This window comes from Musa acuminata, chromosome BXJ1-3 (genome assembly GCF_036884655.1).
Source record: "Musa acuminata AAA Group cultivar baxijiao chromosome BXJ1-3, Cavendish_Baxijiao_AAA, whole genome shotgun sequence".
Classification (NCBI taxonomy): Eukaryota; Viridiplantae; Streptophyta; class Magnoliopsida; order Zingiberales; family Musaceae; genus Musa; species Musa acuminata.
Window position 1 is genome coordinate 5,472,904 of NC_088329.1, and position 23,808 is coordinate 5,496,711.

Here is a 23,808-nt window from a genome sequence, read left to right on the forward strand (position 1 = left end):
CTTGAGATCTACTTATTATCTTAATCTAACGAGGTCATTAACTAAGTGGACTAGGATTAGTTGGTCATAGTTATTTGGGTATAGAAGCTAACCAGACGCTACCGAGAGATTTGGCCATGTTTTTTATTTACATGCCGGTCAAGACTTAGCAGTCTTGAGCTGGAAGTCAACAGTTCGTGCTAATCGAGCAGGCTGTACATGGACGAAATGGTCAGTTTGTTATAAACAAATCTATACATATGACATTTTGTAATTCCGTTCAGCACGATTCAGTAGGAATGATATTTATTGATCAGACATGTGACCTGCCAACTCATTAGACTAAACTAATGATACGGGTGATACGAGACCTAATATTATCCGATAAAGAGCTAATTACATATTAGCTCTCTTATAGTTATACCTCTTTAGCATTCTGATATTTAGATTTAAAAAAATTAAAGCATGAAAACGATAAACAAAAAAGATAATTTTGATATTTCTGTTACGTTTCGATAGTGATGGATGATAGCGCTACTAGAGGTCGCGAGTGATTGTTGTGGATGCAAAGGGAGAGCGACGGTGAGAGGTGAGACGACGATGCAGGTGTTGACGCTCTACATCTGCGTTGGCGTCGCTCAACAACTGCGTCGACCGACGTGTAGATGCAAAGCGAGTTTAACGTAGATGCAAACTGTCAGTATTTGCATTGTCACTTCAACTCTCATCGCTTCTCCCTCCTCATCTACACCCTCCTCATCTACAATAATCACCCGTGACCCCAATAGCGCTATCGTCCGCCACCACAAAAAAAATAACTAAAATGTTGAAATTATCTTTTTGTCTATTGTTTTCGTGCTTCCGTCGATAAAACCGACGATGTAAGGATAAATGGAACTAGATATTTCACTTTCATAATTATAAGGATTCTAATACAAAATTTTTAATAAAAATCAATATGCTAAAGAGATCCAATTGTAAGGGGATAATATGTAATTAGCCCTATAGTAAATATCCAACACAAGATTGATACAATTTGGCACAAGTGGGTATTATGATAAAAACCATATATCTAGTAAAATTTTCTCAATATTTTTATTTTTATTTTTAAATTCAGCATGTATCGGCACTCAATATATCGGATCAGTACTCTACTTATCCGAAGCCTAACCAGTAAACATTGGTACATGAAATTATAAATTTTGCTTACAACCATACAAATCAACCTAATTAGGAGTACCTAAAATTGCAAATCTTTCAAACATAGAAGCCAACCTAATTAACCATATCATTAGCAATCATAAATTGCTACATAGTCTTTTTACTATATGGTTAAAACGATCAAAATGGTCAAAGCAATCAAATTGCTGCTCATTAGGTATATCAATCAAATTGTTTTCTCTTGCACACTTCGACTTGTCCATTCTTTTTTTTTATCCAAAAAAATAGCTACTTGCTACGGGTCAATAATTTTACTGAAACCAAAAGGCCAGATAGCTTCTGCTTAAGCTTGAAAGCTTGTTTCTGGTGCTGACTACTCAAGACTCAATAGCTTCGTAATGTTGTTGGGTGCTGAGGAAAGCAGGCAGAGAACGAAATTGTGTGCAAGTCCACCAAATCATCCAAATGGTTGAGATAAAGCCTTAACACGAGATTTGTTGTTGACCTCAACAGATGAGCCCAATCCTCTTGATTCTTATCAATGTGAGATGCCAAGACTCACTGATATATGAAACAGATGGGTTGTGACACCGCGCAATATATCAGTTGAGACACATCTTAAACAATGGGCAAGAAATTGACCACTATAATCACAAGAAAGAAAAATTAGGGAGCCATTTACTCCACCTGTTTGTAGTCTAAACCAGATCCATATTTCCACGCTTCTAGATGTCGAGTCCATTCGTATTTCTTCCTTTCAGGAAGGTAATTAATCCATGGCCTTGTAGAAAATGTATCAAGATATCAGGAAGTTGAATTTAGGAAGGTGTTAATGTGGTAAAGAACAAAACTGGTAGCTGGCACTAAACTGTTATGAATTTAGACCATAACGGACTCTACCTTACAGCAGGATCGATGTAGCTTGAAAGAAATGTGTAGTAGCCGAGCATAACAAAATGGACGGACCAGTCAAGTATCACATGTAATCCGACCTGCAGAAAAAACATGAGTCAAAAAAGCATTACCAGAACTAGATTAGCTATTTCCTAATACAGTATAGACAATTATAAAGAACCCAACCAAGACAACAGTAATAGCTAGCCAGCGAGATAGCATATTGTGAAACTTGCACATACAATTTCCAGCATTCCCATCATTTTGATCACTGAAATTGAGAACATACACAAAAGTCATGATGCTGATGCTGATCCACAAGAAGATTAGTTAATCAACTCTCAAGTCACAAGGTCACTAGTTAGCTCCTTTGTGTAGCTCTATAACAGCACTTCTTTTAGATCTACCAACGTTTTATGATCGAAATTTCCCAATCAATTCCCAAGTTCCAGCTATGATAGCAGTTGGACAATTGGATTCTCCCATAAACCTAATCCCTGAATAGCTCTGTTGAATCACCTCTTTTTGAAACTAATGTATTTACCCCTACAAGGTTCAGGTAGTTAGTTATTGAAATTCACGTCCAACAGCTGGCTTGTCCAAATCAAAGTAGTTGTAAAAGCTCGACTCTATTTGACACCATTAACACTAGAGAAGCTACAAAAACAATAGCATATTTCAAGCGATTTGCAAAACTAGCAGCTGAAACTCATCTCTACTCACAAACGATCAACTTCACACAACTGCCACCTGTAAAATAATATTATTCTATAAAAAACTTCTGGAGAATAACTTCTATGGAACAAAATACAATTAGTCTGATTCTTGATGAAACTTCAATTGGAAATGAAATATAAAATAACTAAGAAGCAAATCGAAAAAAAAAATCAGAAGTGATTTACCACATGATGAATATCTAGCCTAAGTAGAATGATATTGTAGAAATTATGGCATTAACATTTACAGTATTAAAATCCAAATTACTGCCCTCTAGCTCAGTACTCAATGCATACAGATTATATCAAGGCCTCCTATAAGAAATATCAGCCAACGGATAATATCTGAGTGTCCAGATCAAAAGGTCAGATCAAGAATAACAACTTTACGGAATTGAAATTCAATTCCACTAGATAAAACATAAGGGAAAAGCTATGAAAGAATTTCCATGTTATCAAGTTTGATTGTTGTCTTTTTAATGCCTTAAATGTTTTGGAAGTAGTTAATCTCCTAAATGATGAAGTACTCTCCCCTATTTGATAACCAAGCAAGGTTCGTCAAACTACGACGTACCGCTTGGTATGGGTGATATGCACTGGTCCGATAGAGGACCAGTACGGGTGGTACATTGGTACACCCTCATGTGCTATATGTCGGTATGCTTGGTATGATTCGATATAACTCGGTACATACCATACCATAGCTGGTCGGTACACCGGTACGGATTGATAAGACGAACCATGTAACACAGTATGATGTTTGCGAGATGTAGTAAGGGAGAGTGGTGTGCAAACCAAATTCTTCAACTCCTAAAATAAAAATTACATGGAGCAATAAAATTTATAAAAGATGGTACAAGTGATAAGATTGACATGTCTTGAAACGAAAAATATTAAATTCAATCAGTTGAGTAATGATACAAGGTGATATAGAAAGTATGGAGATCTACGAAAATCCAACCTCTAATAGCATAAACTGTGGTAAGATTTTGCATGGGTTTGATCTAGATACACATGGATCCAACCTACAAATATGTACATTAGCTTAGATTCATGCAACTAGACTTAGAACCATGTAGATCTACACTAGATTTTCATATATTAATATAGATTCATGTAGATCTATCCTAGATCCGCATATACCCAGCATAGATCCATAAAGATCTATTGTAGATATAGGTCATACTTTCATCATTTAATTCAATTTTTATTGGTTGTTAGAACTTAGAAACTAAGAAGAATGTTAATGAAGAAACAAAACACTAACACCACCTGCAGTAGTATGTTTGTCATTTACAGTGCAGCCATGATTCATTGAATTATCCAATACAAAAGATTCAACTCATTGTGGCTTGCATCCTTAGCTTGGTTTCTAGTTGGTATCCTTTTTAGAGTGCACAGAAAGCTTACAATTTCTCTTTATTAACAGTTAATGCTTAATGGAATCATTAGTAGCACAATCTTCAACTGTGTAATCTAGGTTAAATACTGGCTTCCTCTGTCATGATTTTGCAATTCAAAACATTGCCTATGTCATAGTGTAGACAAACATGATGATCCTTGAAAATCACCAACACTAATATTGAGATCTGCCTCCCCTAATTATTTGTTATCAGTAGGTAGAATACTTTGTCATGTAATATCCATGGACCTGTCATTCACATGGAGATATGATATTCTATCAGAAAGAAATTCACCCTGATAGACAATATTCCACTTCACAACAAGGCAGCAAAATGAGTAAATGAGACGACACAATCTTGACATAAGCGAAATGAAATTCACCTGCTTAAATATTGATGGCAAGATCTGAGGTTGGTTTATCATCACAGAAACCAAGGTCCTTACAAGGGGTTCAAATTGTATCACATCCTACAGAAGTAAAATATACCAATTATATCAGTCTTCTGTTCATTTATCTTGGTTTAAGATAGCAAAATAAAGAATATAACAATTAAAACATACTGCACTAACCTGTAGGAAAGGCCTAATCACAGTATTCCCAAGCTTCTGATGAAATACGATTGAGACATCATTAAAAATATTGAAATATAAAATAATATGAAGAATTCATTTCTCTTTTTGGATATATATATATATATATATATTCAAGAAATATTAGTTTACCTGCATAGCTTGGAAATTGAAATATAAAAGTTCGTTAATAAAAGTTGATGAAACCTCAGTATGCACCCTTGCTGACATTGCTCGTTGAAATAACCATGATGCACTTAAGTTGGGCTGCAATGCTTTTTAGTGAAGGCCAGGTCCAAGAATATGAAATTGACATATAAAATGAAGGATAATACTAACCATGTAAGGGTTTATCAAGCTCAAACTATATGCATCAATAAAGTTTCCCTTTACTGCTTCATATATACCTAATCTCCAAAAAAAAAAGGGGGAAGAATTTCAGATTGTGGTCTTTTCTATTATACGATACAGCAAACAAGAGCAGTACAGCATATAATATTACGAAGCTAAAAACAGAAAAATAAAATCTGATAGTAATTCTTTTATTATGACTATTAATTTAAGCTCCAATAAGAACTGACAAAATCATGCATAACGGGATATAGTACTTGAGCACAAACTCTATTCCCTAATTGTATATAGCTGATACAGAAAAAAAAATCCAAATTGAAAGTTTCTAAGATGCACAGCTTGTGTGTTTCTAGCCATTCATACCAGTTGACAACCGGTTTAGGTGTCTAGTCATACTCCCAAAACCACCAAAAGATACTGGTGATTGAATACCACTGGCATCACCAACCTGCACAGAACTACTGGTGAACATGGATTAATCTAATTAAGAAATTTCCTTACTAGATAGAACCACAAGCAAAATAAAAAACCTGTAAGATGCGATCAAAAGCTGCAGGCAGAGGGCTGTAACCACGAAGGAGATAGATGTTAGAGAAAATTGGCATACTTCAATTTGAAAAAGGTTAAGAAATTCGTAGTCACAGACTATATGATAGACCATTTTGCATCTCAATAGATAAAATGTTCAAAGGCTTAGTTACCAATTTGTTAAAAGGAAACTAATATACATAATATACATCATCTATCATACCATATAGGCATATACGATGGTAGATCTAGTTTTAGATATTGTCCTAAAAATCATCATATGTAGGAACTTGATCAAAGAACATGCATTGATCGTCTCCGGAAAAGAAAATGCAACAATGCAATTGTATTTTCAAATAGGGTCTGCCTATGTTTACCTCATAAAACCAAATTTATACATACATACATACATTCAGATTCTGGAATATGGAGTGCTAATTTTGCTATGCCGGGCTCAAATCCAGTTTCATAGCTAACAAGATTTGGCTTTATCTTTTTCATATAATAAGCTGCAATAGTTAACATCCTATATCAGTAAAGCCACTAGAAAGTTCAAACTTCAATAACATCAAAATTACTTCTTGAATAATCCTCAAGCATTGGGTACTATGCAATATGGATGATGGAGCATTTATAAGAACTGAAGACCAAGATTATTAGTTGCATAGATCTAGGATAATCTAGGCTAGTTACAAGGATAGAGGCTAGATCTTTGCAATCTAGCTAGATCCATAACTGGCTTTCATACAGATGCTTGGAGTACAGAGGATTGGAGAAGTTAGTGTATCTCCAATACAACATGCATCCATGGATGCGTTGTATTGAGATAGAAAAGAAAATAAAGACCCAAGCCAGATCGATTCATTTTGACTCCCGATACTCTAGTGATGATTTGGATCCAATGCTCGATTGGGTTCACATAGCAGAGAACTTAAATGACTCTACTGATGAGGCAAGAGACCTCCCACACCCCTCTCGTTTAAGTACCGCGGCAATACGAAAGGAAGAGGAACAATAGGGTCACAAGGTACGGATCAATATGAGAAAGAGATGCATCCAATATTAGGATGTGGCCAGTGTAACACCCCTGATTAGTCCCACATCGAAAGTGGGCAGAATTAAGATTGACTTATAAGGGTCTGATGAGTGTATTACTATCAACTTCAGCTTAAGTAATTTGGTCAGTGGATTAGACCAAACGAAGTTGATAGGCTAGTTAGCCCATCAGGCTCGAGTCTTAACATTTGGTATCAGAGCCGACCTAGCATTTGGGCATGGTGAGGGGGCTCGAGTAGGAAAGGGCTACCCGTAGACGGAGTCAGAGGACTCGTCATGGCGTGGAGCCACCACTGGGCTACGCCTCACATGCACTATGCTAGGGTTTGATCTGGGTTATGTTGGGGCTTGACGAGGACGTCAAGCCTTTGAGTGGGGATGATTGTAACACCCTTGATTAGTCTCACATCGAAAGTGGACAGAATTAAGATTGACTTATAAGGGTCTGATGAGTGTACTACTATCAACTTCAGCTTAAGCAATTTGGTCAGTGGATTAGACCAAACGAAGTTGATAGGCTAGTTAGCCCATCAGGCTCGAGTCTTAACAGCCAGATTTCGGATAGTCAGTCTTCCAAAGGCCAAGACAGGACATAGTGATACATTCAACTATCACAACAAGGGAAAGGGTTGAGCTTCACAGTCAATTGATCTGTTGGATGCAATTGGTAAGAAATAGTTTCAGCCAGGACTCCATCATAATTCATGCTCTGTGAAGTTCGTGGATGTAGTAGCAATATCAACTACAGTATGTCCATCGACAATGGTGGCCAAGGCAGTCAGTCTCATGGACTTGAGCATAGCTCAAGGAGCAGTATCTCACTCATGCTACTCAAGATACGGATCACACAACATGAGGATCGTTTCTGGCTGCAAAGGTTCAATTTTCTTTTATACTACTTTTTATCCATGTCCAATATATGTTTTGATTTGGTATTTATATAATCTAGACTAAAATCATTTTAGTGTTATCAATATTGTTCATATTTGTCATGAAAAGTTAAGAAGTAACACTAAAATAGATTTTTAAGTTTTCAGCCAAATTTCATACTGCCATTACATGCCAGCACATTGTGTGTCGATATGTTGGCACGTATTGGATCCATATCGGTCCATTGTTAAGTTGGCACGTATTGGACCCATACCAGTCCTGGCCTGAACTGGTATGAATCCAGTACCTGAAATTGAGTTCCTTGATTAGTTGACAGAGATTCGAGGTTTTAGATCATTAATATTCTGTAACAGGTCAAGTTTATGTTCAACACTTGAGGGTTGTCTAGGGATAGGAACTGACAAGATACAAATAAAGTACATTAATACTGAGCAAAAAGGCAAACTATTCATCTTCTGCAAAACCAGTCAAAGCACCCTTTTAGGCCCCATCTCAATATGAAGCAACTGTAATCAAATATAGAGTCCAAGGCTTTATTACCATCAGCATAAAAAAAATTAGCGTGATATGGCTATCTTGAACAAGATTAATGGATGACAGCTAATCTGACAGTGATGGTTGCATTTTATCACGTAGATATTATTCACATTCTTTCTACTCTTTGGGTATCAAACCTAGAAAAGGTCTCACGAGACCCTTAGTACTGGAATACAGGCACCTTGTTGGACCTGAATAATTTATGTCTCCCCCTTAAAAAATTAGATTAATCTAAGAACACAAAAAGCTCCAGAGAAATTGGAGCTTAAGATAATATGTAATCCATCGGGTTAATATAAAAAACAAAGAAACCCCAGAGGAATGTCCAAATCGCAAGTTAATCAGTCACCTTTTAGCCTTGATGAATAAAACCATAATTTTTCTGCTAAAGCTTAAATTTCTACTTGTGTTGTAACTTGTAGTAACTGTAATTAGGAAGTAGAATCATTACATTTGCAGTTGCACAACTAGCTTATCAGTGATGAATCTCAATGTGTGGGGTTGGAGAGAGGACAACTTTCTAAAGGGCTTTTGTATTATAGAAGGTACTGATTGCCTGCATGAGATTCATACCAAATATAAATGGTACAGATACTTCTCTAAAGGTACTCATGCTAAAGGAACAGGCATTAGTGTTTGATTAATTGAACATTTCATCCAAGAGTAATGGCCAAGATATACACTCCAATCCTTTTGCATTCCAGCACAAGGCACCATTCTTAACACAACAATCAAGCTTGTGAGATTAAAAATTTACCAAGATAAAAAAAAGGGTTTCTCAAATTGGATGGGACTGTCACTTTTGTGCCATCTATTGGAAAATATGGAAGGAGGGCTGATGAAAGAAAATTCCTTGAGAGCTAGGTCTCCTTCAAACATCTTGGAAACTTTGGCTATCTCAAGGGAAAGATTCTGAAAAGACTGACGGCTTTTGTAAAGTTACCTGCTCTGTTCCTTGTAATTTCCTATCCCCTTTTTAACTACATTTCCCTCTGTGCTTCCACTTTTGAGAGGCCCCATGTACCTTGGTTAATTTCATTTCAGTGACGAAATAAAATGGATGGGCTTAATCAGCGTTTCTTATGTAACAGCACGCACGCATCCGCATGTGTGTGCACAAGGGATCATTCTTCAATAAACCTTCTAGGAATTAGAAGTGACTTTCTACTCAACTTTAGATTGCACACAACATCTTCGCAATTCCACTTTGTCATTGCTAAGTTAATTAGCATTAATCTGAGCATTTCAAAAGATTAAAGAGAGAAAAAAGGGAAAATCATTCATAGAACAAATACATTGACCTCCTTCCTCTGCTATCCACACAATGCTCTGGTAACAGACATACTGTACATTGTTATTGTGGAGAAAAGTGATGAATGAGAAGGCAAGTTTTATTATTCAGCATCCTTCAATACTCTGATTGATCAGAAAAATAATAATTGCTTCTGTGAGTGGTTTCAAGGTAGCATCAATTAAGAATAATGAGACAAAAAAGGTAACAAGAAACCATAAAAAGAAAATGATATTCCTTGGTAAAATGCACTTAATTTAGCTAGATATATAAAATTTACAGATAGCCATAGTACATGATAACATAGTAGCAAGTCAGCAATACTAATAAAGTAATAATCATAACAACAAATCAACAATCATAATGACAGATAGCAGATGAAGTATTCCTAGTGTACTTGCTTACTTTTGGGGCATCATCTCCTTGACAACATAAGAAAATTGCTTAGTCCAAGCATTCACAAGGAATGTCTTTTGAACATTAGAAGAAATTTTGCTTCTAAGACAGATAGCAGCATAATTAGCTGATTACACTTCTAAGTTCTAAAAGTACTCTAGGATTCATAATTTGTTCAAGGAGGCTGAAGTACATTAGAAATCCTCTTGAATAACCCAAGATTAAACTGAAGCAGACAATAAAAGAGCTGCCAAGGGACTATAATCACGAAGTTCTAACTAGAACAGAAAAACCTGGTGAACGTGATGAAAAAGAAAATATATACATAGTACATACTGTGATGATTGTAAGGATCCAACATATTCACTAATTTGCTTTGGGAGATTAAGATACAGCAAAAAGCCCAAGGTCATGGGAATATTCTGATTTGGAGTGATGGGGGAAATAACATAGAAACTCAAGTTCCTCATAATCTCATATTATGATGTCAAAACCACATAATCAATTAGAATAGACAGATGATTAAAATTATCATGAGTGCACTTCAAAGAAAAAAGACGAGGCCCAAGAATATAGAGAAATCCTTACTAATAAGTGCCAACAAACATATAAATGTCATTTTGATCATCTACCTGTCACGATAAGTAGGGAAGATCCCAAATATTACTCTTAGTATTTCCAATTCCTCAAGAGGTACGCCCTTCAGCAAAAATATCATTATGCATGTCAATTATTTATTCCTTTTGAAGAGAGTTAAGCTGAAATTTGTTACTATAAGCAGTATGCTTTTAGGGCTGATAATAGAACGGAATTTAAAGTGAATACGATTTTTTAACTTCTTTTTTATTGAGATGAAAAACTTACCAGTTGAGCTATCATTCATACATAGGATTCAGAAGTCAAGTTCTTGGGACTGTTTTCATACATACTACAATGGTACAAACAATTCAAGTGACCAATAAGCCTCTCAAGTGCTTATAGGCCAACTACAAAGTGGGAAGCTCCTTACCCATACACAAATTTATTCCAAGAATGTCATTGTATACTGGAGTAACCCAAAATGCATCTTAATGAAGTTGCTAACTTAGCTGGTAAAGATTATTGTTCTGGGATCAAATCCCACCTTTACCACTTACCACTTGCAAAATCCATCATAATTATGTAAATATAAGATCGAATATATTTGTCTTGATCTAATAATATTAAAAGTATAAATAAAGTTCCAGATATTTTGAGTAATTTTGAACGACAGAACATCTGACACTAAAATCATGACCTTTTATTTGGGATGATCTTTTTGAACAAGCAAGGATTTCTAGAAAATTTAATTCTTTTCTTGTCAAAATTTCAAGAGTTGATCATCAAATCAATGTGGTCGAGTACCTTCTTTTAGAACTGAAGAGTAAATCACATCATCTTTCAGTCAATATCGATCCTAGATTAAATCACTTAAATCATCCATTATAGGGAGATACACTTACCAACACAAGCCTTTACTAATCTTGAGTTATAGAAAGAATGCAGAAAGTCAAATTACATTGTTAAGATATTGGGAAAACCATGCAGATGCTACTAAAGATGCCTAAATATGACATGCAAAGCAGCTAAGCTAAACTAACTAATTAGATGCAACACAACGAATAACTGAAAAGATAAAGCAACAATAGCCTATTTTTGAGCAATTTTTGAGCAACAATAGCCTCACAAGCCAAGAAAATAACTGAGGCCACGAAGAAAAAGAAACCAATATAACATTATAATAAACACGAAGGAACTAATCTGATTTGTTTATAATATGTCCCTGAAATCCTACAGGTGCTAGGATATAGATCCTCATTGTTTCCTTTTGAGTAACTTATCGGCTTGTTGACAAATGACCGTTGTGTGATGCTTTAAGCTGTTCAAGGGTATTTTGGAAGGAAAATATTCAGTGATTCAAGAGTTTCAAAAGAAACAAATTAGATGCAGGAGGGATTTGTCTTGTTTATTCTGGGGCTTGTTTGATATGAACAAAACTTGCTTCAGTTGCATTTGATGGTAAGTTTAGGTAAAAGCTGAACAAGATTTGTGGCTTAGAGTGGACAGCTAATAGAGGAAAAAAAAATGCTGCTGGAAGCTTGCACATCATCTTGCATCTGACCAGTAACTATTTGAGGACAGTGCAGGCCTGGGGTAGCTCTCATCAGCTAGAGATTGAAGAAAGAGAAAAGGTAGGATGGGAGAGTGTTCAGAATATATTGTTGGATTGTTTTTCTATCTTTAGGAAGTTTTAGTTAGTGGGGTTGATCAAGGAGAGGTAGCTAGAGAATGGCAACAGAAGTGAAAAAAATGAAGAGGAGGCATCACTAGTTGAGCTTGGCGAAAAACCTTGAAGAGGTATTATGTGATGATGATTAACTCTATTGACAAATTGTGTTGATAATTATCACATCTAGTGAAATATAGCAATGAAAGAGAAAAGCTTAGTAAGTGAAAGGACTTCAAAGTTCAAACCTGTTAAGGACCAAGCAACTCCACACTCTACAACATGGAAGATATTAAAAGATATCAAACCATCAGTTTTGCTTACAATAACTTGTGCAAAAATGATTGTGTCTAATGGTATCCAGTTAAACTGCACATATTTATCCTTTTCAGGGCTGCATATGTAGCACCAAAATACTAAAATAATGTTGCATTTAAATTCATACTTAGCAGTTAGCAGTTAGCAGGCTTGAAACAGGTCTCTCAGTCTAGTTTGGGCTAGGTTTAAAAACCACTTGGATGGCAGCAGTATTGTCAGGTAGCCTTTTTCAATGTCGCACTAGCAGTAGTACTGCCAAGCCTCGTGATGGCACTGCCTGCTAGCCGTTGGATCTTGTTTTTCAATTTTTCTAACTGTTGATAAGGATTTGCCTTTATGTAGCACTCAAAAACCTAGTTTAAAGAGGGCTTGGAATAAGAAAACTTTTTAGTGATAAAACTTCTGTGTGCAAGCTTAGACATTCCTTTGATTTTGTGCTTGATCATTAAAACTTGAAACAGGCACTTACCCATTGGCTTTAGGTGTTCATTTTAAGAGTGAAAATTGAAATCAAGAGTAGCATTAATTTATAAGTGCGACTGTAACAGCTGTTTCTCCTTGATCCCTAGAAAAAGGAAAAGTCCATAAGTCTGATCTTCACCCGAAGGAGGTCCTACTTGTGGAACAGGCAGCTTCAAGGAGTCAAGGAGACTAGAGGGTGGACCAAGGCCAGTGTTCCAAATCACTACAAAAGTTGCAAATCCAGTTTCTACTTCCCTTTACATTTTACACTGCACCCATTATTTATTGTCTCATTAATTACTAAGCAAAAAAGATTTTTTTTAATGCACTAATTGAACCCTTTACCCCTCCTTAGTGACATTCTGATCCAACATTAAGCACTTTACACTTTACAGTATTTTCATGACCAAAATTCTAGCAAGTATTTAGCTACATGTGAATTCAAATATAAAGAGTGTAACAAAATGAGTGACTTCTAGATCCCAACAAACAAAACTAAAGACAAAGCCTAGGCTAGATCTTTTTGTTCTCTCAATTCATTAAAGGTAGTGACTATTTTGTACCTTCTAGCAGAGAACTCAATTTCACCCAGATCAGTCCATACCATTTGGTATTTACTGGTATGGGCATAAACCAAGATGCTGATCGTCTCATTTTGGGTGATCCAATTAATTAATGGCAGATTTTTCATTTTAAAAGGCCCGAAAACCAGAATCTTTTAGGGCTCATGACTCCTTGCAAACCAGTTTTCCTTTACATATCACCCATTGTCCACCTCATCTTTAGTACTTAATCTTCTCCTGCTCCTCTTCCTCCACTGCCTCCTCTTGCTCCTACTCCTTTCTTGTTCTGCCTTCTTGCTTCTTTCTCCCCCATTTCCAACAGAACTGTACCACGATATAATGGAATTTGTCGTCATACAGTGTGTTGGCATGCAGACATGGAGTGGACCTGTACTAGTCTGGTAATCAACCAGTATGGATCTGGTACCAGAAATTTCATTCCTTGTCCTGCAAAAAGCGCTTCAAAGTTGCTTTCATTTATATGTTCCTATTTCATGGAAATGATGATTTTTCATTATGGTTCTCTATCTATAGCATTTTTTTATTGATTTTTGGAATAAACCAACTCTATTTTACAGTCAATTTAGAGACTGATTCTTCATCTTATATGGATATAGTCATAGAGTTGAAGTATGGTACACAATGCACTATATTTCATAAACCCTGCTCATTGTGTGTGGTTCATTGTTACTTTGTACTAACCTGATAAGAAGGCAAAAGATCCCAATAGTCCTCTAAAAGGTGTTCCAATTTCGGGGACCCAGGTTTTGCTTCAACATAAGTGAACATATAAGTAGTCCGGTCTGTAGGACCAGTGCCGGCAGGAAAAGCCTACAAACATTTAAGTTAAGATAAATAAGTGTTCAGGTAAAGCATACTTCTATAGAATCGACAAGAAATCTAAGCAAGACCTTTAAATATATTTTTTGTATTATCTCTATATCCAACTTCAGTATTGTTATATGGCTGTTATGTAACTATAATTTATATTTCAACTTCCATAGAACAAAATTTTAGTGAGCTACAGGAGAAGCAGGTAACATCAGCATATGACACAAATAAGTTGTTAAAGCACTTCAAAGATGACCAGAATTGTATATTGTAATTCCTATGAATATAAAAAGAAGATTACTATTTGCAACCCTTTTTTTGTTATTCAATCCCATGTTAAGAACTTTGAATATTCCTAAGTTATCTCTTTATAAATAGACGTATATATCCTCAACTTATAACTTAATTTCAATAAAATCTTTTCAATCCTTACCTACAACCCTCATTTATTTCCTTTTTTTCCTTCTTTTTCTTCTCCTCCTCTTATTAATCGCTGGAGATGATGTAAAATGACGAAAAAAAAAGATAGATGATGAAATGGTACAAATTAAATATCAAAGAGGAAGAGGTGAGAAATAGTTTCTGACATTTGTTATAATAATTTAATATTTTTTGGGTTATATACATTCTGCAATAGCCTAGAAGACACTATATTCTAAGTCAGTTGCATTAACCCAGAAAATATCATATTTCAGACCTTTGCAAATTGTCCGGTAGGGTGCACGAGTGGTGGAGAGAGCTGGTGATAGTAGGGTGTGCAAGTAAGGACTGTGGGGAAGGAAAAAAGGAAAAAGTGAAGGATAAAAGAAGAATTAAAGAGGCCGTAAATAGTATAATATTATTTTATTAATTTTTTAAGGGGTTCTGAATAGGAAGGGGATTGTGAATAGTAAGAAGGGGCCTCTAAGTAGTAAGCTCCTATAGAAATTAGTTTAAGAACTTTGGCTGCAGGCAGCATTACTCTGTAATTGAACTAAGCCAAACAGTTTAATTTCTAAATTATAATCACAACTTTACCCTTTTTACTTTTAGTTAGCCTAAACTGAATTACCTCCCAAAAGTATTGCAGCGGGGTCTCTTGAACCTTCTTCACAGATGAGCTGCTAAAAATGATATCACTTGATGTGTTCTCACTGAAACCACGTGAGCAAGAACCAACTACAAGACATACACCATCTGGCTTTCTGCAAGATCTTATCTGAAAAAAGCGAGACAATTAGATATTCAAAAAACCTATAAAAGTTTGATACAGGAAGAATTTAGACTCTAAATATAATATATCAAGTTGTATGCACACCATAAGTTTGAGTATTATGAGTTTTGTTTTATGTTGAATCTTCCTTTCTTTTCCATTTCTAGTGTCATCACACCTAGAAACTTTTCCAAGTCCAACATCCATTCAACTCAACGTACCGGTGTTCCTGCTTTTAAGTAGTTGGACATAGATCAACTCTTTCCCTGACCACAGCTTTTCTAGGTCCTTCTTACATGACTAAAAGCTATTGTGTATATTGCAGAACAAAGACAACATCACTAGTTCCAATAAATTCAACATGCCATTTTACTCATCAGCTATATGGATCGTTTCCCACAACCAAACTATGTAAAGGAACCATAGTGGCAAATCTGAGAGCTATCAATTCCTTTTCTAGTGTTTCTTCTTTTTATATTTGAAGAAAATTCTTATTGTTTCTTAAAAATTCTTCATATGGCCTTTCTCTGACTCTACTAAAACCTAATCTGAATTAAGTCACCAGTTGCCTAAAAAGTCTAAATTAATTCACCTAATTGCATTGGTGCATTAACCAATCTTTGAAAATGTTCAATCTATTAAAATTTTTATTTTGAAAATTGATACCAATGATCTTGCCAAGTTACTTACTAGAGGATCTCCAATGTAGTTTAAGGATAGATTTTAAGATTTAGAGGTATACTGAAAATTAATTGTCTCAAATTTCAAGTCACAAAGTTTCAGGACAACAAGTTCAAAATTATCAAATTCTGAGCCACCAGTGATCTTGCCATGTTAATTAGTAGAGGATGCCATGTTAATTAGTAGAGGATCTCCAATGTAGGGCAAGGATAGATTTGAAGATTTGCATACTGAAAATGGATTGTCTCAAATTTCGTGCCACAAAGTCTCAAGACATCAGGTTTAAAGTTATCAGATGCAGAGCTACTAAGTTCAAGGCACCATAACTTAATGATCTTTTGTAATATGTCTTAGTTAATTGAGAAAATTAATAATGATGTTGGTGGTTAGGTCCTTAACATATAACACATCTATGAAGGAGAGGAATAGGGAACTTATCATACAAAACATATGAATTTTTACTTAATGCACAAAACAGAAGCTAAATGACAAGGTGTTTGAATCATTTATGGAACCTTTTCACATGTGAGGTCTGAGACTACAAGACCAAGAACATGAATCATGATATTGAATCCTAACATACAAGGGCTTATGAGTATATACTGGACACTGGCTGACTGGTGAACTACAAAATATGTGAGTAGGTATGGTATACTTCAATATTCTGTTGAGAAAAATATTGAGATATTGCTCAAAGTACCAGTATATATTTATACTACACTGTACCAGTGTGGCTTCAGAATGATAGAAACAGTCAATTTGATCAGATTTTTAACCAATGTTAGGACTTGTATTAAGTCACATCAGCAAGATCAGCCATTAACAACACAAGATTAGTTTCTTGTTGACTTAATTCAGCTAGTGTTTAAATAATGTCCATAGTAGTGGACAACTGGACATAATTGAGTTGACTTAATGGGTAGAAAATTCCAGCTAGTGTTCAAATATCCAAATATAATTTAGTTTCAAATTTGTTCCTTCCATTCCTTTTCTTTTCTATCTTGAAGCTTTCGTTAATCAAATGAGTAAATAGGATCTTGTGTATGTTATGCCTCTAAAAAGGTATGTCTTAGAGAAATCAAAACTCTTTCCATGACCAGATAATCTGGATACATCTTTGGACTTATCAAAATTGTTGAATAAAATATAAAGGAGTAAAAATCTCGGTCTACTAATGGAATAACTCTTCGGTTGTCCCATAAAGTAACGTATTATACTATGTTATTGTCTAATACCTGTCGATTTAGAGCCCAATAACCTTTATTAAGCTCTGCCTTCACATTTCTTTTGCCTCAATTGTGAATCAGAATATGTCTTTACTTTCCAAAACATATTATGAGTCATATGTCAAGAATACATTAAAAAGTCTATAAAAAGCTTTGTAAATTTATGAATACAATCACTAGAAAAGCCGCAACATGCTGTATTCAATGCAGTGACTACTACCACAAAAAGGAAAATCATGCTGGATCAGCAGATGGATCTAGGTTCACACTCTCAGTTACTAATTCTGATTTATGTAAGACTTGAATTATTGGAATTCTGGTAAAAATAACTACGATAGTTGGTCGATCAATAACAAAAGATGGATATGTGATATCTTCAGTTGAAAAGATGATTTTGATATAGCTAATAGTCTTTATGTAGTAAGTTCTGGTAGAGAAAATTTAAACCAGAGATGTTGTTTATTACCCTAAAGTGCAAAACTGTATAATAGAAAGACTTTGAATGGCCTTTACATCCACAGTTTATAATCCCAGAGCGAGTCTGATATAATACCTGATCTATGTAGTATGTAAGACTGAACTGAACTAAGCAGATTTCTTGGCCTTAGAGTCAAACATTGGCAAATAGGGATTGGGTTACGCAGAAATAGTAAGTACTAGTGTACTACAGCATGATACTGCACCAAAATATTGACTTACCTGTTTCACTATTGGAGAAAAATTGCCCATTGAATCAATAATAAGATGAGATGACAAACTTTCACCATTTGTCAGTTGCACAATCTAAGAAATATAAACATATTAATTATTAGCATCTAATACAGCATGATACTGCACCTTAAAAATGTAGCGAAGAACAACAAAAGTAGAGAAACAAATAAATAGATCGCTAGAATTTTATAACAAATGCATGACGTAAGGCAAAAAAAAGAATGTTGAAATTGAAAAAGTTAAGAATCTCAATACTTTTTCCAAACACATGATTTAGGCTTCTGAAAGATTTTGAAGACAAGAAACACGTAAAGCTCTACCATAATTTGATGTGGTCAAACTACTAGCAGAAATAAAATTTTGTATATAACATAAGAGCCAAGGAACAAAACAAATTTGTCAAGGAAAGGACGATGGGAACTTTACGAAGCCATTACTCATATCATACTGCAGCAGTTTAACACAGCCCTAGTTCCTCTTGGTTATCTTGCAGCAAAGATGTGCATCTCAAAATTTTTTATTCATAGATAAAGTCCATTAGGGTTGGGGAAGAATAGAAAGTTCAAATCAAACTTGGTATCTTATTTATTTATAGTGTTCTCTTTTGTACACCTGGGATAAGAACAACATTGATTGAATTGCTGGTTCAAGAAGACTATGACTATGTAACTTTAAAAACTTATTTGAAGAAACAACATGGAGATGATTTTTTTGGGGAACCCATACTTTCAGGTATATATAGAATTTTAGATGCCAAAAACATATGGACAAAATACCAAGCCAATTAAAACAGGATAAAAATTCATTTTCACCATACTAATTTGTTAATTGACTACTATTGGTCAACTTGATAAAGAGACCATAAAAGAAAAGGCAACAACAGAGGCATCCAAAAATATTCAAAACACAGAAATGACACATCATTATGAAATCAGTCTTCGCCAGCTAAAGCATTGTAGGCTTGAGTATATCCTTTTTCTTTATCTTTGATGCAAAAAGCCCTACAGACTTACAAACAAAGGCTGACGGCAGTAATTGATTTCTATTATCTTATGCAGTAATTTAAAAAGCGCTAGGCGTCAAAAAGTGCCAAGGTCCAAAAACGCCCGAGGCGCTAGGCGCTCGCCCAGGTGCTTGCCCAAGCGAAGCGAGACGCTAAAATATAAAAATATATAATATAATTAATAAATATAATTATTTAAATAAAAATATGATATTAAATTAAAAAATCTTACAAAATCACAATATCACATTAACAAAAAATCTCAAAATTCAAAACAATAACAATAATTTTAAATAAATAAAAATTAGCAGTATTAAAATCAAAATAATATATTATTAATCTAATAAATAAATAAAAATATTGTTACTAGTATACAGTTAATAGCAAGGTTCGCCGTACCGTACCGTACCGTACCGGCGTTTCGACTCGTGCTTGGTACGGTACGGTACGGGTGTACCGACCGGTACACCTCGGTGTACCGAACACTGTAGCACTGCTATAGTGCGCTACAGTGTTACTGTAGCACTGCTACAGTGCGGACCGGTACAGGGCGGTCCACGTACCGACAACTTGTCGGACCGGTACGTACCGCCCGGTACGGGCGGTACGGCTCGGTACGGCAAACCCTGGTTAATAGTATACTATTAATATACTGTTAAGTGTTAACAATATACTATTGAGTCGATGTGAGAAGAGGTAGCAGCGAGCAACGGTAACGGGAGCGGGAGAGGCGAGCGGCGACAGTGGCAACGGTAGTGGTAGCAACGAGAAGTGGCAATGGCAGCGGAAGCGGCGAGCGATGATAGCGGCGAGCGACGACAATAGCAGCGATAGCGGCAGTGGTTGCAGCGAGCAATGGGAGAAGGAGCGGGAGCGATGAGCAGTGATAGTGGCAACAGTAGCGGTAGCGGTGAGCAGCGACAGCAACAACGGGAGCGGGAGCGACGAGCGACAATAGTGGCAACGGTAGCAGCGAGCAGTGATAGCGGTAACAGTGAGTAGCGGGAGCGGGAGCAGCGACAACAACAGCGGCGAGCGACGATAGTGGCAACGACAGCGAGGGCGACAACAACGAGCAGGGTTAGGGTTGGGAAGTCGCGAGAGGAAGGCTGATATCAGTGCTTTAGTTGGTTCCGCGACAACGGCAGCGGCGAGCGACGATAGTGGCAACGACAGCGAGGGCGACAACAACGAGCAGGGTTAGGGTTGGGAAGTCGCGAGAGGAAGGCTGATATCAGTGCTTTAGTTGGTTCCATTGAACCAACTAAAGCACCGGAGACCGAACCAGACCTAAAATGCTGGTTCAGTCGCCTGGTTTAACCCGGGCGCTCGCCCGAAGCGCCCAGTGCCTGGGCTCGGGCGAGCGCCCAGGCGACGCCTCTTTGAAGCGCGCTGCCTAGAAATGATGCAAGGCGCTTGGGCCTCGCCTCGCCTTGCCCGAGCGCCTAGACGAGCGCCCAAACGCCTATTGAAATCATTGATCTTATGCAACTATATGTTGAGATTTTTATATATAAATGGAATGATATTTCTTCTCTTGCATGTGATGCACAAAAGGGAAATGTGAACAAGGCCATTTTCAATAGTAAAGCTAGCACCAAGTGGTTTCATTAGCTATGCTGCATTTTGTATCTTCTTTGCAATATTTAATTTCATTATTTTACCATATTTATTAAAACAATAAATAATTGCTTGTATTTCAGCATTTTTCCTTGTTATTTTATGCATAACCCACGGTAAGGACAGAAAAAGCCTACTCTGATGATTAATGTCAAAGCCAAACTATTCAAGCAAAAAGCTGTGTTGCTGTCTTTCAATTGTTTGATCCTTTATCTTCAAATCAACTTTGTAGCAGGTAGAAAGTTCCAGTGCTTTTCATTGTTCCAAATTCAGATTTTTTAAGCCTTTATTTTCTAAAAAGATAGAAAATAAAAACAACAGAAATCCATGTGTTGTTCCTATTAGCTCCAAATACAATAGAATCCTAAGTCAGATCTGAACAATTTTTTTGCCCAGATTTCCTGTTACTTTCAACTTCAAAAAACTCCTATTCCTAGAAGCTCATTCAAATATCTAGTCCTGTGTCAATTTGTCCTATCTTCATGGTAATTATAGGCCATATCCAGTCTTCTTTCAAGAACATTTCATGACCCAATAATAAGTGACAGAATATTTATCTATAAACAGAAGTGAAAATACACACACGGCAACAGTGACCTAGCTTAGTAAATTGAGAAGTATACTTGGAATTTAATCTCAAATGAACATAAGCAGAAAATAAGCGAGGTGATTGACTTACGGCAGCATCATCATAGATGTGTATGCTAGAGACAACTTTGGCTTCAAAAACTTTTCCACCTAAGGAAATAAAGCGTCTCTTCACAGTCTCCACAAGATTAGCTGGCCTGCAACCATAAAATGATAATGAGTATTATAGTCTGATGTTCTTGACTGACAAAATATTAGATTAGATATGATGTTCTTTCAGGACCCTTGATAGGAGGGAAAATCCAATCATGAAAGGCATCATACTATTGAAGTATTGAGGATAAAATATTAGACTTATTTTGGTTTTAAAAGTCAATCATAGGAATGTGACCTCATGCCACATGCACATATTGTGGGAAAAAAATTTATTTATTGAACTGTATTCTCGAATACAACCCTTTCCCTCTTGTACACCATTTGCCATTGAACTAATAGATATCTTAGTTTTGCATGCATCAAGGTATGAATTTTACTTGTCTGTAAAAAATGGGATCTAATGTACTGCTTCTATCAAGATGGACATCATACAATTTCTTCTGTAAAGTTACATGATGATTATACGTATTTGATGTGTACCAGTATAAAGTTTTGAAACATTCAAGGCTCAAATGAGGGTCCATCTCTTTATAAGATAGTTGTCTGATCTATATAGAATTTCTCACATCTCCAACTGACATTGCAGTTTCCACTTTCGATTCCGTAAATCAAGAAAAATTGCCACGAATTTTAGCTTAAGCATAAGAAGCATGAAAATGATGATATAATGGAAGGTCCATTATATCATAATGGAAGGTCCATTAGCTTAAGCATAATGGAAGTTGAAATTATTCTTATTTCAATGTGATTAATTGAGTTAAAATAAATAGTAGGTTAGATCAAGACATTTCTTAGTTACAGTGAAGTGGAAAAAATGTTATGACATTCTTAAATATCACATTCACATATGCATCGAGTAACCATCACAAAATCCCTACTTGGTATGTATATATACGATCTAGTATGGTGAAACAATAAATTTCAGTACACTAACTCACGAAACTCCAAGATTAAGAATATCCTCAACCCAAATGTCACCTTTCTTCTCGAAACCACATCTGTTCTGCAGGTTGAGCAAAAAAAGATGACTTAAACCATTAATTGTATGTGTGTATATAATTGAAATATTCCTTATTAACAGGCAGCCAGAAACAAATATCAAGAACTCACTGGATTAAATTTGACAGCAATAATATGTTCAATTTCTTCTTTTGTGAGAATGCCAACTTCTACAAGTTCTAGGAGCTCTTTTCTTGAAATATTCCACTCCTGTTCTCTCTGAAAAATAATAAAAATAATCTTGTTTGCTTAACATCAAGAGATAGCACTAGATTGACATATAAACTGTTGTAACTATCATCAAGGTCTCCCTTTATGTAGGTTACGGTAGTACCCCTTTGATCAGGTTTCTCTCAATTATTGCAACATGGAGACCTCTGGTAACAAGTGCTGTAGCAATAAACATCCCTAGTGTACCACCACAGATTAAAACATCAAAGGAACATCCAGCTTTTTCCTCCAGTTCTGATATCTTAGATGAACCAGGAACTCGGGAAACAACTTCAGGAACTTTTTCTGCTTCTGAAAATAAAGTACAAATGGTTAAAAATGAAAAAGATTGTGTTTTTCTTAATTATATCTTTTTCCATGAATTCTGAAGCAAAAGTGCAAAGATAAGAATCCATATAGTAAATAAAAAACCATAACTGTTAACTCTTGTGATACTTATGAGTACATGCTTTTTTATTGGCACAAAATGAGAAAAAAATACTTGTTTTTTATTTTTTCTTCAAACGACTTATATAACAGGAATTTTAGAGTAGAGATTTCGAAGGTACGTAATTTTGTACCATACCGACGTTTCGAGCTCAGTTCGGTATGATACGGTATGTGTGTACCAATTGGTATATATATATATATATATATATATATATATATATTATAATAATAATAATAATAATAACAATAAAGTTACAAAATAAAAAAAAGGCGACATCGCCTCGTTTCTTCTCCCCGCGCAAATGAGGAGAAGTCGCTGATGACGCCGAGGCCTCGTCGCCTCAGACGAGGAGGAGGTGACATCTCATCTGCGGCGTCCGACGAGGGAGGGCGGCGACGGATCAGGATCGTCGAGGAAGAGTGGCGCCGGATCTCTAGGTTCTCCCTTTTCTTCTCCCTCTTCTTCCTTCTCCCTCGGCTAATACCGCCTGGTAGTGGGCGACGACGATCGAAATCAACTATTACTGATTGATTTCGGGCAGCAACGAGGAGAAACAACCTCAATTGATGGTACCGCCCGGTAGTGGGCAGTCCGCGTACCAGTCTACTAGTGGACTGGTACGTACCGCCCGATACGAGAAGTATCATTCGAAATTAAAATCCTTGGGGATTTCTGATTCACCCATATGGCACATATAAGACAACATATTATTTTGCTAAGGTTCTATAGTTTCCCATGGCATGGAACTCCATAGTCCATACAAACATCATATCATATT

At 36.0% G+C, this 23,808-nt stretch overlaps 1 protein-coding gene across 3 annotated transcripts in view; it reads right to left on the reverse strand.

Moving 5' to 3' along the window:
• Positions 1-1,243: 1,243 nt before the first annotated feature.
• The window catches only part of LOC135618652 (uncharacterized), a 28,750-nt gene continuing 6,185 nt past the window's right edge, over positions 1,244-23,808 (reverse strand). The window contains exons 3-19 of one of the 3 annotated variants that reach the window (XM_065119719.1): positions 22,704-22,891; positions 22,481-22,588; positions 22,309-22,373; positions 21,306-21,411; positions 17,992-18,075; positions 15,245-15,391; positions 14,065-14,193; positions 10,407-10,474; positions 5,606-5,639; positions 5,439-5,523; positions 5,064-5,131; positions 4,878-4,991; positions 4,725-4,760; positions 4,536-4,622; positions 2,041-2,132; positions 1,828-1,921; positions 1,244-1,701 (exon numbers count right to left, since the gene is read on the reverse strand). In XM_065119719.1, coding sequence (XP_064975791.1) covers positions 1,699-1,701; positions 1,828-1,921; positions 2,041-2,132; positions 4,536-4,622; positions 4,725-4,760; positions 4,878-4,991; positions 5,064-5,131; positions 5,439-5,523; positions 5,606-5,639; positions 10,407-10,474; positions 14,065-14,193; positions 15,245-15,391; positions 17,992-18,075; positions 21,306-21,411; positions 22,309-22,373; positions 22,481-22,588; positions 22,704-22,891 — 1,508 coding nt within the window. In that variant the 3' untranslated portion in view covers positions 1,244-1,698. Of the gene's footprint in view, positions 1,702-1,818; positions 1,922-2,040; positions 2,133-4,535; positions 4,623-4,724; positions 4,761-4,877; positions 4,992-5,063; positions 5,132-5,438; positions 5,524-5,605; positions 5,640-10,406; positions 10,475-14,064; positions 14,194-15,244; positions 15,392-17,991; positions 18,076-21,305; positions 21,412-22,308; positions 22,399-22,480; positions 22,589-22,703; positions 22,892-23,808 lie in introns of those variants that run through there. The other 2 variants (XM_065119730.1, XM_065119716.1) reach the window with 2 other exon arrangements.